At 35.8% G+C, this 15,844-nt stretch overlaps 2 protein-coding genes across 8 annotated transcripts; one reads left to right on the top strand and one right to left on the bottom strand.

Moving 5' to 3' along the window:
• The first annotated feature begins 872 nt into the window (after positions 1 to 872).
• Positions 873 to 7,516, top strand: LOC104210525 (protein SCO1 homolog 1, mitochondrial). The gene is made up of 7 exons (XM_009759443.2): positions 873 to 1,140; positions 1,372 to 1,581; positions 2,636 to 2,726; positions 3,545 to 3,757; positions 5,947 to 6,036; positions 6,137 to 6,269; positions 7,114 to 7,516. The coding sequence occupies exons 1-7, from the start codon at positions 1,009 to 1,011 to the stop codon at positions 7,229 to 7,231; spliced, it is 987 nt and encodes a 328-aa protein (XP_009757745.1). The 5' UTR covers positions 873 to 1,008; the 3' UTR covers positions 7,232 to 7,516.
• A 1,647-nt stretch (positions 7,517 to 9,163) lies between these two features.
• LOC104210523 (uncharacterized) lies at positions 9,164 to 14,217 on the bottom strand. 7 transcript variants are annotated; one of them, XM_070151044.1, is made up of 5 exons: positions 14,017 to 14,217; positions 13,352 to 13,428; positions 13,179 to 13,238; positions 9,753 to 11,443; positions 9,164 to 9,665 (listed from the first exon to the last, which is right to left on the bottom strand). In XM_070151044.1, the coding sequence occupies exons 4-5, from the start codon at positions 11,404 to 11,406 to the stop codon at positions 9,250 to 9,252; spliced, it is 2,070 nt and encodes a 689-aa protein (XP_070007145.1). In that variant the 5' UTR covers positions 11,407 to 11,443; positions 13,179 to 13,238; positions 13,352 to 13,428; positions 14,017 to 14,217; the 3' UTR covers positions 9,164 to 9,249. The 7 variants fall into 7 exon arrangements, with proteins under 7 accessions (XP_070007145.1, XP_070007146.1, XP_009757741.1 ...); XM_070151045.1 differs by having other exon boundaries at positions 9,753 to 11,435; XM_009759439.2 differs by lacking the exon at positions 13,179 to 13,238.
• Between the last annotated feature and the right edge of the window lie 1,627 nt (positions 14,218 to 15,844).

The following is a 15,844-nucleotide window of genomic DNA, read 5'->3' as shown; positions in this document are numbered from 1 at the left end:
TGGAAGCCTTGTTAATTAAATTCTGTGGTCCCTACTGTGCCTAAATAATAGGAAATAAAGGAATCCTTTTTCTGGTGGAAAAGAAAACCTAACAGGTTTTGGAAAAGGGTCTTAACCCTTAAAACTTGTGCTATAAATACATAAGGTTTTCCACCTAGAGGGATGAGTACATGGTGGCTGAAATTTTCAGCCAAGTTTTCCTAGAAATTTCGCCCACACGAAATTGCTATTTTCGGGTATTATTTGGGTAACACAGTAGAAGACCGTGGAACGTTCGAGGATCACGATTGTGCGGGTGATGGAGATTCCATTGAGAAGTTATGGAACTGAAGGCTCACGTGGTAGAAGAGATATGTTCACGCTTCAAGAGGTAACCCGTGAAATCCTGTTTATACTAGTTGTCTAAATTACATGTGATTTTGATACTGGGATTGCTTCCGCTGCATATAATAATCCATCATCTAATTATTTATATTTTGATACCCCTTGATGAAAATTCTGGATCCGTCACTGGCTAGTGCGTGATATCATGAAACAACGACATGTTATACAATCTATCCAAATATTGTATTCATCAAACGATACAGTACAATACTATACGATACATTATGAAACGATGTGTAACAACCATCCAAATAAGCTGGAAGATAAAATATAAAAACGTTCATAAAAAGTGATACTAATAACATAGAAAATAAAATAAATTACCGTTCACAATAAATTTAAACGCATTAATGATACATATATACACAAAATTAGATATAAAGAACCACATATAAAAGTTGGGCATGAACATACACTCGTTTGCAACAAGAAAAAGATGTAAAAAATGTTTTTATAAAAAAAAGAGACAAATAAGAAGAAGAAACAATCAAATAAATAAAATAAAATAGGAAAAATAAAGAGAAAAAGAAAATTTGTTCTGTGGTTTTGGTAGGGTTTTTGACCTCTTTCCAAGATTCAACAATCTCTCACTCTCTGTGATTTCTCACAACAATTAACATAGCAATGGCGAAAGCAATATCAAGAAATCAACAAATTCGCTATTTTCTGTATCACTCCATTTCTTCAACAAAACCTTCATTTCACAGCCTTTCAAATGCTCTCTCCCACACCAAACCCCTACCCCTTTCTCCATTAGTAAGTTTTCAACTTTTTTCTAATCTCAAAGTAATCTTTTTTGTTTAATTTTGGGTATTATGCTGAAAGTTTTCAACTTTTTTTTTTCTAGTTTCAGATTATTGGGCTGAAAAAAAGTAATCTTTTTTGTTTATTATTTGGGTATCTTTGTACAGTCTTTGTTTGTATACTTGAAGATTGAGTTTTTATAGAGTTTGATTAATGGGGCTAAAATTTTTTATCTTTTGTTAGGTGGGGTTGCGGAATCTTGGATTACAGGCTATGCGTTCGGGTCGATTGGGGAGTGGATTGAATTGTTACAGGTTTCTTTGCACCTCTAATTCTGTTAATCAATCAAGTTCTGGGTCCAGTGGATCCTCCTCTGGAGCTAATTCTGGAAAGAGTGAAAGTTCTGGTGGTTCTCAGAAGACTTCTGAACAGGGAAAGTCTATTCGGGGCAGTGTAAGTTTCTTTCTCTTTTTTATTCACTGAGAGATATACTGCATTTTTTTACAGGCAGATTCAGAATTTTAAGTCTGTGGTGAGGAATGTGACTGCACCCACTACTCGGAGGCAGATGCAGCCTTATAGCACCTTGTTCTTCTGAACCCAATACATTCGACGTGGAATGTAAAATTCACTAAAATTGCTATAAATAGTAGGTCTGAACCCTTAACTTTAAAAATGTACAGGTTCATTGCTAAGAACCTTAAGTGTTGAACCCATAGAGTTTAAATCTTGGATCCACTCTGCCACTACTCCTACGCTGACTGTGGGTGCAAATTTAGTATTAATATAAAATATTTGAAATTAGTATCAAAATGATATTTTGAATAGAAATTGTCAGTATATGCATGTAATTTATGTATGTATAGCGAGTCGAAGATAGTGTGTTGTGAAAACCTGCTGCCTAACACGTGCATTGGGAGTACATTTATGTGTATCTTTTAGTAAAAAGTATATTTAATTATATGGGGCTACTATTTTTTTCCTGTATTTATATCGAGCTTGTAGCTCAGGTATAAGCTGCAGAGTTTTTGCGTAATTTGTGGGATCGATGGTTTCGAATTTTCTGTTCTGCTTTCCAATAGCTGCATTCTTGACGGGAAAACAGTTCAACTATTTATAGTAAGGTGTAAAAGCTTTTCATTTCTGTTTATAATGGTTACATTTTGTATGGAAAAATAGTATGACTGCTTATGCAACTTCAACTGTTTATAGTATGGCTACATTTATGTGTATGTTCTAGTAAAAGGTAGGTTTGATCATATGGGGCTGCTTTTATTTGCTGGAATTAATTGGGTATTGAGCTTGTAGCTTGGGTATAAGCTGTTTGCTTAATTTGTGTGATTGAGAGTTCCAGTTTTCTGTTCTGCTTTGGAGTTGCTAGATTCTTGACGGGAAAATACTATGAATGCTAATGCAGCATCATCTGTTTATAGTTGGGTGTAAATTTTTTTCATTTTTGTTGTTTCGTAGAGCCTGCAATTGATAAGTAATTAATTGACATGTGCAGCCTGTGTCATGGATGAGCTTCTTTCTGCTTGTTTGCACTGGAGCAGGATTGGTTTACTATTATGACAGGGAAAAGAAACGGCATATTGAAGGTAGATTACTATGGTGAGTTGTATTAGTTTTAGGAAAAGAAACTGTGGTTTGCTAATCACATAAAACACTGTTTTTTGTTTGGCTCATTAGACTTCGGGTTTGAAGGTACTGTGGAGGAGGATTAATATTTATAACACCACGTGTCCGATTAGGCTGCTAGTTACCTGTCAGCATGTATGCATTTAGGTTTTCAGGTTGTAGCACTGCCTGACTCTGAGTATAGTGCTACAATGGTTTTTTTTTTTTGTGTGTGTGTGTGCGCGCAAGCAGATACGTTAGAATGCAGAGTCCGTAATTGCATAATGGATATCAAAAATCTTCTGCGTGTTCCTTTTCTGCTTGTTTCTTTGGCATCTGCCCATATCATTAGTATGAAGGTTTCTACTGCTAAACCTCTGATTATGCTTGTTTGTTGGTCCACTACTGAATTCTTGTGCCTTTTTAGAAGGGAAAAAAACGCATGCTAGAAAGTGTTATTCAGGAAGTTAGGTTTTGCATAGAAATATGGTGGTGTGGTTTTTCCTTTCTCTTCATTTGGTAGAGCAAGTGCGTGCATTTTCAATAGTGTGGCTTTGTGTTGGTATCACGAAAACACTGTTAAATGGCCTTCTGTTTTAAATTTATTGAAACTATCACCATAGTTTTCTTCTTACAGTTAACTTACACACAAAAGTATCTCTGTTTAATGGAACAAACCACTGAGGTTTAGATACTCATTTTATGAAATTTTGGGTTTTTAAGTAGGCTTCAATATGTGTTCTTGCTCTCTGATTTCCTACCATTCTAGTTTGCTAATTAAGCTTGTTACTTGTTACAGATATCACCACTGCCTCAACTTCCGTAAAGCAAGGACCTTCTGCGGGAAAAGCAGCCATTGGTGGTCCATTTAGTCTCATTGACCATAACGGAAAACCAGTAACTGAGAAAGACTTCTTTGGCAAGTGGACTGTTGTATATTTTGGTTTCACTCACTGTCCAGATATATGCCCAGATGAGCTACAAAAACTCGCTGCTGCAGTTGATAAAATTAGTGAGCCTTTTTCATTATAGCTCTGTGCCCAAAGTCGATGAAGTTTCTCATGATTATCGTGATTGGTCATTTCGTCAACCACATTTTTGTCTTTCTGTTTTATATTTGTTCTTCCTCTCACCTTTCAAGTTAATGTCTGATTTTCCAAGTTTTAATCCAGTCTTGATTCCCAATTTGTTTGGTCAAAGGGAGGTAATAATAACAGAACTAAAAGGACCTTCTGATTGCCAAATGTTGATTCAGTGAAGAAAAGCTGATCGTGCATAATAAGTACCATGTGAACTATGAGCATGAATTGAATGAACTCAAACAATTAAACTTTTTCCTTGCTTCAATTGTAATTTCATGTTGTGCATGAAAATGTTCAAAGTGGTTTTAGTGTTCTCCTAAAGGAGATGTTCATTCTGCTACCTACGGGAGAAAATGTAAGCTAATGTCGTAGCAGACTACAATGCCACAGCTACTGACTATTTTAACAAATCAAAAAGGCAACTAGTGGCTGTATAGTTCCAATTTTTTTGTTGCGACAGAAAAGCCCATTAATTTATACTCTCTTATGTGATAAACTTTGATTGTAAAGAAAGACTTTTGAAGCTTGTGGTCTAAAACAAGTCAGTAATTTTTGTGGCTATAAATCATCTCATTAAAAGTAAAACGGAAAAGGGCCTAAAATGCCCTTTTACTATATGAAATAGGACAGGCTAGCCCTCCGTTAAAAGTTGGTCTCTATTCTGTCCTTGTCATCAACAAATGGGCTCGTATATGCCCTCCATCACTAATGGGAGACTCATAAAGCCACGTGGAATATATGTGAGGGCAAGTTAGACCTAGTTCGAATTGTACAGGGGCATATATGAGTCAGTTATAATAGTCATTTCTTAGACACTTCACAACTCCATATTAGTTTACTTAGACACCTATTTGACAACACCAAACTAATTATCATAGCAAATAAACTCAGTCATAGACACAACAAATGAACGGCAATGACTTCATTAAATCCTTGTACAAAAACATAAAGCTTCATTATATAATAAAAGACAACAATTAAGCCACAATAACATGAACATTACATATCATTTCTTACTGATCCAAAGAACATAACAAGACATCCCAATATCACACACATTAAAATCCACATCTTCTTCCGAAATTTAGCATCAAGCACAACTGAGTACTCTAAATCGGTCACTTTCTTCATTAGAACATTTCTTTCCAATTCCAAGACTTCTATTCCTCCATAATCGACGAGCATCATAACATTCTCAAGATCAAATTTTCCTTTAGAGAGCATTTCTTTTACGGATTAGAGCTTCTTTTTCCTTCTTTAAACTGCATATGAGATTTAAAACTCTAGGAGGAAGCTCTTCATCTTGCCATTCCCAATAGGAATATTTTTCATCCTAAAAACCAAAAATAAATAACACAAATTTACAAGCAAATTGGAATGATTAAAAGAACCCATCAAAAAATTTGCTTACCTCATGCTTCGGACACTTGAAAAACCTTCTCCCAGCATTTAAAGGTGTCCATGCCATGAAATAATTGGCAGTAAGTCCGTAATGACACCTCCTATTCGACCCCTTTGATCTACTAGAACATTCCGATATTGTCTTTTGTTATGATTCGACCCCTTTGAGCTACTAGGATTTAATGAAGTCACTACCGTTCATTTGAATGTTTGTGTCTACAACTTAGTTTATTTGCTGTGATAATTAGTTTGGTGTTGTCAAATAGGTGTCTAAGTAAACTGATATGGAGTTGTGAAGTGTTTGAGAAATGACTATTATAACTGACTCATATATGCCCCTGTACAATTCGAATTAGGTCTAACTTGCCCTCACATATATTCCACGTGGCTTTATGAGTCTCCCGTTAGTGATGAAGGGCATATACGAGCCCATTTGTTGACGACAAGGGCAGAATAGAGACCAACTTTTAACGGAGGGCTAGCCTGTCCTATTTCATATATTAAAGGGGATTTTAGGCCCTTTTCCGAAAGTAAAATAGGAAGCTTAAATTTAAATTGTTTCTAAATATAGAAAGGCACAAATTTAAAAAGAAAGTGCATCACATAAATTGGGACAGAGGCGGAGTAGTGATTAGCTGTCATGATGTCTTTTTCCTTTTAATTTTAAGCATATAGAGATATGTTAATCTCCTAATTCGTAAATATACTCAATATGCAGAAGAGAAGTCAGGAATTCAAGTAATACCTGTGTTTATCTCAGTTGATCCTGAAAGAGATACGGTTGAGCAAGTACATGAATATGTTAAAGGTGCGTTTCAGGTTGAACTGATTATGTCTCGTGCATTGATTAGATATACTTGTAAGTTACTTGTTACGCTGTAACTGACTATTTTGTACTCAATGTTTAGAGTTTCACCCAAACTTGATTGGCCTCACTGGTACCCCAGAAGAGATAAAGAAAACGGCACGTGCTTATCGGGTTTACTATATGAAGACAGAAGAAGAAGGCTCAGATTACCTTGTTGATCACTCAATAGTCATGTATGTGTTACTTGATCCTAGCTGTGATTGCTACCTGTCAGTTTTAATTGCCTCTCAATTTCAATATCTACAACCTTTATCAATACAAGCACACGTTGATTTTTTTCCCGTCATGTATCATCAATCTGAAAACCATTACTTATAGTGGTTTTAGCTACCTAATTGCCATTTGATCACATCAAGAGTGCACCTGTGCATGAACAAAGTCTTATGGAGTTGGATATTTACTGATGAAAGACCTTGTCGTGGAATGATAAGTACTCGTTCTTCCTTAACCAGAGGTCTCAGGTTCGAGCCTTGGGTATGGAATCGCCTTTGTTAGAGAACCATTTATGCCCAAATTTGATCATTTATCATAATCTGTTTAGTGTTTTATTAACTAAACTGATCTTGCCATTTGGATAAATGACTAGAACATGATTGACTAATGAATTAGCAGTTCTAATCGACTAACAAATTATAAGTTTGTTGGAATCATTTTTGGTCATTAATTCATGAAAACTATCTGTATTTTACATATTAACCAGAAACCAGTTCATAAATGATGAAATTGGTTTAATAAACAATACAAAAATATTCCATCCAAGCATCGAGTAGTCCAGATGACTAGAGATGTAATTTAAGCTCTATCGATGGTAATCTGCATTTCTGTTTAGTGGCAAATATTGTTTTCTCCTTATCCATTTAGGTCATTCTGATTGAGCATGCTTTAAGATTATCCGTCTCTCCTAAATCTTGAATGCTTAATGATATCTCTCTAAAATGTTTTGGCTTATTCGTCCATTGAAAAGGTTATGTTACTTTAACACATGAGTTTTGATGAGATTGATAACACAATGTGCAGGTATCTTATGGATCCTAAGATGGAATTTGTGAAGTTTTTCGGAAAGAATAACGACGTCGACATGCTTACTGATGGCATAATTAATGAGATAAAGCAATACAATCGAGTCAAGGCATAAATACTCGCGGAAGGTTCTACACTGTTGCTTGAGCATTAAGTATTGCATTTGGCGGAATATTTGTCGTGAATACATCAGAGAGATTTTGAGTTACTTTAAAGCTTATATGATATTTGAAAAAACATGACATTCAACTTCAGAATTTGAAGAAAACTGTTGCAGTTTGATGGTATACTGCAATCCTGAATTAGGAATGGTATTCGTTACAGTTCTACTGACATTAAACCTTGGCAACTAAGTAAACGTTGTTGTCTTCAATAATATAAGGTTGAATTTTACCATTCATTTTGCAGCTCACAAAAAGTTGAGTTGTGTTTATACTTGAGCTCTTTGTGTTTATACTTGCGTCTGAAATACAAATGCTTATGATTACTTATTCAGCTTTTCCGCCCTAAATGCAAGGATATGAAATTATTATGATATAATGAAACTGAGAGAATTCTCTCGTAAATTGTTGGGTATGAAACGTATTACACTATTTCTTGGAAGGAAACAGGTAATTTATTATAAATTGTCTTGAAGATCGAAAAATGGTCGAGGCTAGTTGGCGCAGTGTTTGAAAGATAATGAGCCAACGGCGATACCGTTCTCTACATAAATACGAAGCGGTCGAAACTCGATGGATAGTGAGCTTATTCCTACATTCTTGTCTATTTAAATTAACTGCTTTTGTTTGTGGTAGGGTTTGAATTTTTGACGTGCACTTAACTCAGACATTACGAGCTAAGCTCTTACTAAGAGACCAAAAGAAAGGTATTGTTAGAAAGCAGTATCATCATTATCGGATTTGAAACCCAAAAACTGACTATGCTTTACGAAGCTCACAAAACCCAAATAGCCGTCCACCCTACTACTTAAACTAAAAATAGCCGACGAATGTATATTATATGCATAATTTATATATTAAATATGTATAATTGTATATAATCAATGTACATGGCTAGAAAAAGTAAACAATTAATATGGTCGGCTATTTATGTAAAAACACGCAGCAGTTTGGTACAATGAAGTAGTTCTGGTTAGCCTTTTAAAATTCAAATGATAATAATCAATATGTACTAGAAGTTCTACGTCTAGCCAAGACAATCACCTTTAGAGCTTCATAATGGTTGGTTTCTCTCACCTAGAGAGACCACCTTAAGTTCCTTTCAAGGTCATGCCATTTTTGTGGTACGTTGGAAAATATTAGAGAAATACTAAAATCATTCATAAGCTACATTGATTAAATCTGGCAGGAGCAAAAACTCCACATCCTTGATTGCATCATCCCATATTAGCAAATCTTCTTCATGTTTGTGATCTTCATTTGCAAGAAAATCTGCACACCCTGCTGGCTTCGTCGTACCCTGCCTACTCGTCCCGTACCAATTCGGTCGATCCAGAATGGATGGGTTAAACATTTTATATTGGAGCTTGGTCTTGACTCTTATGTGTGGTATTCATTCGTCGACTCTTGGAATCACATCCAGCAGTGATTGGAACATCTCGCAAAATCCAACCACTTTACCTACTTCATTACACCCAGCTGTTTCTCGTGCCTCTATTGAAACAGAATGGTTTCATGTTCTTTCATCGCTTACGAGGTCTTCACATAGTAGGTTAAAAAATCCTTATTAGGAAGAAGACTTGGATAAATCTCCTGTCTTATAGAAGTAAATAGCAAGTCTAGATGGTTTGCCTCTCTCCAGACGTGGAAGATCATGCCGTTGCTAGAAGTCAAAACAACATAGCATATGGAAGCAGAGGCGAAGCCACATGGACAGAAGGGTGGTTAATTCGTCGAAAAATTATATTGTGTATATAGGTAAAATATTACGTTTTAGATGTATATACACATATTGAACACTCTTTGTCCGAAATGTTTTTCACTTCTTTCAAATTTGAACAACCTTGGGGAGATTTCTAACCCGCCACTGTATGGTAGCATAGAGCTAGAACAAAATATCATTGTATTAATAAAGGTAAACATAATTCAGCATAAGAAAGATTCATTGTCACTTCACTTTACATTTACTACTCTATATACAATTATCTGCCTCTTCCTCCTTTACATGAATAATAGGTTCTTCCACACAAAAATTTCCATTACCTTTTCTGCTTCCCAAGTCTAAATTCTTCCATGTCAGTTCAGTGTTTTCAGACATCAAATTAGGCCCTTTCCCAACTATCCACTCATCCATGGGATCAATGACATCATCTGTAATGTCATTCCTTCCTTCTGGATCAAAAGCTTGTAATTGCAAATTACAATGGACAAATACCAAATCACGCATCCTCTGCTGCTCTATCAGATTCCTCCCTTGTGTAAATAATTTCTCAACCAAGCTCCTTTTTAGCCTATAATGTGAAGCACCATTGCACGTCTGACTAAGGATTCGAACAGCAAGCCTTTGCAGTTCGGGACAATGACCACCATATTGTGACCACCAAATTGCTGCAGCCATCCATGACTTCCAGGTTAACATAACGAATTACAGAGAAAGATAAAAATAGCACAAAAAAAGTGCAAAATCATACAAACCTGGGGAAATATTTGATAACTTCTCTTTGAAGCTACCAAAATGAAATGTGCCCCTCCCCATGCGATACTCATCAATTTGCAGCGTGATCTTATCCTGTATATGACGATCTTCTGTCATGCGAACAACACAGTAACAAAGGCCACAGGAAACTTCCACATCAGTGTAGAAGTCACTTGAATAAAAGAGGCTTGGGTTCAAAAAGTAACCCGAAGCATGGAGATGACTGTGGAGGTATTCATCCCACACGTCATCTATGGCTTTCCAAAATCTTGCATAATGGGATTTCTTCTCTTTGAATTCCTTTTTGATTGTCTCTTTAGCTTGATCTATTGTGTCATATATAAAACCAACTAGTGGCTTATTAGTACTATTTAGCAATTTTATAATTTCCACAAGGGGAATGGTTGCCTTCACAGCCATCAAAGCCTCAGTCCAAAAGGATTCATCTTTGACCATTTCTGACATTCTTTTACCCTCACTTGTGGAAGCCAAATTCGAATCAGAAGACTGAAACATCCTAATCAAGTGTTCTTTCTGTGATACAATGTTCTCAAGAGTCATGAAGGGCACAATCGACCTTATCTTTGAAGGGCTTACTAGCTCATCAGGACAAGCATCTCTCAGAAGCTTTAGGAGTGTAGCATTGCTGTAAATAAATTGTGTCAGAGATTTTGCCTTCTCCAGAACTTGTTGTATCGTGTCTATCGCTGTGAATTTCTGTAACATAAGTTCCATGCAATGAGAAGCATCTACTGTCCAAAAAACTGTCTTAAGTTTTTCCATTAGTTTCTTGCCTGCTTCCATCATGCAGGCAGCAGCTGTCGAGTATGCAACTATTTGGACCACATTTTCAACTCCAACTTCCTCAATAACTTCCTCGAAGAACACTTGCATGGCATCAACATTGTTATTGATAGATGAGATATCTGATGACCGAAGGTAAATGGTGCCTCTTGGGCAGTAAACTAGGATATTAATCAGATTTCGACCCTTTGAATCTACCCATCCGTCTAGCAAGATGCTACATCCTGTACTTGCCCATGAATTTCTTATCTTCGTTGCATATTGTTGCATCTCTTCCACTGCGTCCTGAAGGATCCGCCCTTTCAACTCGTGACAACTTGGGAATATTATTGTCTTCCCAGGACTAAGGGTGGCTTTTACCATCTTCCGGAAGCTAGGTGATCTAATAGCGTCAAAGTCAATTCCTTCTTCATAAAAAAATCTCCCTATAGATCTCGAAATCTCTCGTGAGGATGAATCTACAACAGAACTACCAGCTACTTTTGAATTCACTCTATTATGCTTTTTACTTCCATTTTCAGAACACTGAGTGAGATCTGTCTTATTTGGTTCACCATCACCTTCTCGGGGGCACCAGTTCCGCTTCAACGGAAGATTTGGGTGGTAAAGCTGCTCAACCTCCTTGATCAAATTGCCGTTTTTCTTCTCATGCAGCTCGGCTTTCATTGCTTCTTTGACAAGTGTAGGAGCCTCCAAGCAAGGAGTGACATCTCCTCGAACGCCTCCTAAGTGGTATTTAAGCCGGGTAAACCCAGAAACAACTTTATGACAATAGTTGCACTTGATTTTTTGCTTCTTCTGATCAACTGCTACACCATGTTGACGAACATCAATTTGATCTTGAGTCATATCTCACATTTATATTGACTGTTCTTCAACTGCAAAACTATGATCCATGAGTTGTTAAGACTTCCTTAAAAATGTGAAAACAGAAGAGTACACATAACTTCCATTCCATAAATGTGTAAAGTTTATAAGGACCCTTGATATTAGTTAAACAATGACCAAATAAACCACACAGTTTGTTCCAAGTGAATAGCGAACTCCCTTCATTCCTATTTACTTAATGTGGTGCAGAAAACGCAACAAATATCAATCCTGATCCTAATGAAAAATGCAAGTGCCAATTTAATCTGAAGCATGGCATCATTAAAAAATTTAAAAAAAATACATGGGGTTACGTTAATACTCCAAAGGAAGACTATATCATTGGTTCAACAATTTTTGTCTAAATTGGAAGAAATTTTCATGAATGTTCTACCTCATTAAATACGAAAAAGGGCAGAGCACAAAACGGAAAATTGACACTACATTTTCATTGTGTTATTTACCTTTTTCTCAGCAAAAGAAGGCTAATGTGAGAAAAAGTTTAAGAAAATCTCCAAAGACAATGTCTAGTGGCATAACAGATTGACACTAGAAGCATACAACAGATTAGCATAAGCCATAAACAATACCGTAACTTTTGTAGATGAGATCTAATTAAGACATCAGTATGAAAGTACGAGTAAAATGGCTTTTTTCACACTTCTATCAGTAAATCCCTTTCACACAACCGCGCACACAGAGTCACATACATAAACAAACAAGAGGATAGTATGTAAAACCTTATTATGCTTGATGTGAGCTATACCCGAAATGCTAAGTTGCTCGGACACGGGAGCGAATCAAGAGGTCAGATTCTTCGAGATGTAAATTCTAAGACTCGGGGATATGGATCCTAGTACCGATACGGGTGCGGGGATCCGGCTTAAAATAATTCAAAAAAATAAAAATATAAACATTATGAGAAATAAAAATATAAAAATAACTCTAAATTATGAGAAATTTTCTGGAATACTTACGTATTAGCTTGTAAAGTGTGGAATTCTTTTTTGTTCTCAAGTTGTAGATAAGTAAAGTATTGATTTCCTAGATAAGGTATGCTATTTTCTTCAAATTTACCCTAATTTTGGTTCTGGTTGCAGGAATCAAATTGTATCTCGTCTCAAATTTTTCCATCCGTCGTGGTCAAAGTACCCAAAATCGCTTGACCAGATCCGATACGAATCTCATACCTACACCCACACTAGTGTCGTGTCGACACGGGTGCGGCACCTAAACTGCCGTGTCGGAGCAACTTGGCCAAAATGAGATTGGGTAAGTACTATTATACGCACCAAAAGGTGTGGCCTAGTGAAATGAAGTGGGTAAAAACCATGGAAGATAAGGTTCAAATCCTGTTAGAGACAAAAAGAATACACTATGTAATTTCTACCCATCTTCCTAAACCTTACCAACAACAACAACAACAACCCAGTATAATCCCACTTAGTGGGGTCTGGGGAGGGTAGTGTGTACGCAGACCTTACCCCTATCCTAGGGTAGAGAGACTGTTTCCAAATAGACCCCCGGCATCCTTCCCTCCAAGAACTTCTCACCTTGCTCTTGGGGAGACTCGAACTCACAACCTCTCGGTTGGAAGTGGGAGTTGCTTACCATCAGAGCAACCCCTCTTGTCTAATTCCTAAGCCTTACCACTATAAAAAAATTCAAAAAACAAAAAAAACTGAGCATTATTATGCAGTTTGGAAGCGTTATATCTATCAAATACTCCTTACTTTCCAATTTTGTAAACTTACTTTCCATCTTCATTTGGCTCTATTTGTTTGACCATCCCTTGCTACCAATAGCAACTTTTTCTGTCTCTCCAAGTTCAAAATAGCACAAAGTTTATTATCATTATTTTTTCACAAGTAACACAGTTTATTTTTCTACATTAGTTCTTTGTCCAAGCATTAGTGGATAGAGTTACCTGATACAGGTGTTGGTAGGAGGTAGCAGGTACTCAGTGGAATTAGTCGATATACGCGCAAGCTGACCTAAACATCACTATTATTAAAAAAAACATCACTTTCGTAATGAGACATTTTCTTAATTTAAAATGCTACTGACAGAGATCATCCAATTCAAGGAGAAGGTATATTATTAAGGACATTATTAATTTCTTTCTTTTGTCTAAAAGTACAAAAAACAATGGCAAACCAAATAACTAACTTAGAGCTCATTCTTCATGAAAAAATAAAGAAATAAAAAGGGTAAAAATTTACAGAAACGGGAAAAAGAAAAAGTAAAAAAAGAAAAAATTTAGAAATTCTGAAGGAAAAAAATGTCTGTGTAAGTAACCTCCTAGCGAAAATGTATAAAGGTAAAAGAAAAAACTAAAAGCTCCTATGTTTTCTTTTTGTTTTTGCATAAAATAAGACCTCATTTCTTTTTGAATATTCTACGGTCTGAAAATGAAAGCAGATAGAGGAGCAGAAGCAGAATAGTTCATGACCTAAAGTCAACAGAATCAAGCACAAACAGAGTAAAATCACAAGCAAATGCATGCAAATAATAGCATAAAAGCTAAAAAGAGTAAAAGATTAACAGGTAAAACAAAACAAAAAAGGATGAATAAAAGGGGTTACTCTTTACCAAAATCAAGAGTGCAGAAGCAGAGTCATTTTTACTTCATCTGAGAGGAAAATGAAGAGAAGTATGAGTGATGAAGCTGAAGAGGACTCTGTGAAAAGGGGGTTGCGGAGAAATCAAGAAAATACTGCAATGTGTTACTCTCACCCTCATATAGGGTTCAAATTTTGTGTCCTGTCTTTTGACTGCAAAAACTGGATTGGCATTTTCATGAATATAACGGGAAGAGTTTAAAGGTTAAAACAAATGTAACTTAAAGTTTAAATGTTAGTCCAGACTAACGTGATAGTTATTTGTACCCCGTTATACTATTCAACTTTTTCTATCCCTGTGGTTTTTGGTACGAGGTGTTAGGTGAGATAAGAGTTGCTATTAAATTTGTACATTATTTGGTTGGAGGTATAAATTTATTCAAAGATAAATTTGTACCTTTAATCAAACAAGGTATAAACATAATTTTAAATCTTATCCCACTTTATACCACCAGTTGTGGGATTATATTATTCCATCTTTTATGTGGTATAAATTAGTATCGAGTTACAATTTCGGTATTATTTTGTCCACGTACCAAACGATCCCTTAGGGTTATTCGTAAATGTACTCTCTCATCAATGAACCCAGTCGAAACGGACACGTGGCTCAATCTTAAGACACTCGACCCCTTTTCTTTTCTTTTCTTATTTTAATTGTCCTTTGGTTACCCATCTTTGCACCCGATTTGAACCCAAGCGCGACTCGATCCGTAACCCTTTAACGGGGTACAAATAACTAATGAGTATACAATAGTATAGGGACAGTAATAGCCCTTCTCCGTTTTCTTTTTTGTTCACCCGGACTGACGTGACGTTAGCGTGTTCTTTCTTTTTTTATTTTTCCTTTAGCCAAAAACTGAGATAACTTTATTAATTATAAATTGGGATAATATATAACACTGGAATATTCAAGCAGGAATTGACTACTTATCCTTCTTTAGTTTAGGATCTACTTCTCTCTTAACATTTTCAATTACAAAATAGAGAAAGGAGAGGAGTGAAGTGAAGAAGAATACAAGATTCGAACATTTCAAGTGCAAGGTGGAAGCGATCGTTCTTACCAAATAATTTGCCTCTTAACCTGTTTGTATGCCTTTCTTAACTTACTCCTTGATATAGTGGATATAATGTTCCCCTTTAATGAGCATATGCGAGAATCTAAATTAATCTGTCACTAAGTGCCGGGATACTAGATGATTATAGTACAATAAAGAAAGTATTTTTCTTGATTTACAAGTTCAACAAATGAAGTGAAATAACATTCAAATTTTTTAAGCGACAAAAGATACATACAAGATAAAAAGTAATGAGTTAGTAGAGGAACGATGAGATCAACATGCCTATTGTAGTTGCCATTCACTGGTAGTTACAGAGAAAAATTGAAGTAATATTTATATTCGATTATGTTTACAAACACGACGACGACAAAGATGGTCAGTTTTAAGTAAACGAGACGGTGCGGCACAAGAATCTTGCGTTTACTAAAAAGAACAAGTGTCGAAAAGATCATTACGACTCTAGAAAATTTAAAACGAATTTTTTTTCAACTATTATCATTCTTTAACCAGGTAAAAAAAGACCAAAATGAAACACATAACATTTAGTTTATCTTTATGGTTGCAATTTAACGCGCTTCTATTTATGACTTTCCATTCGTTCTTTATTTTCATCTTATTCTCCATGGATACACTCTAATTCCTCATTTACCATTTCGAACACTTTTCAGCAAAGAATGCTTCATCCATAGGTTGTCATAGAGGTTGCCTTTGAATTGAGTATCCCCACTTGCTATTTTTCAC

The sequence above is a fragment of the Nicotiana sylvestris genome, chromosome 7 (genome assembly GCF_000393655.2).
Source record: "Nicotiana sylvestris chromosome 7, ASM39365v2, whole genome shotgun sequence".
Taxonomy (NCBI): Eukaryota; Viridiplantae; Streptophyta; class Magnoliopsida; order Solanales; family Solanaceae; genus Nicotiana; species Nicotiana sylvestris.
The sequence above is the reverse complement of the archived record's forward strand: the minus strand, read 5'-3'. Positions and strand labels throughout refer to the sequence as shown.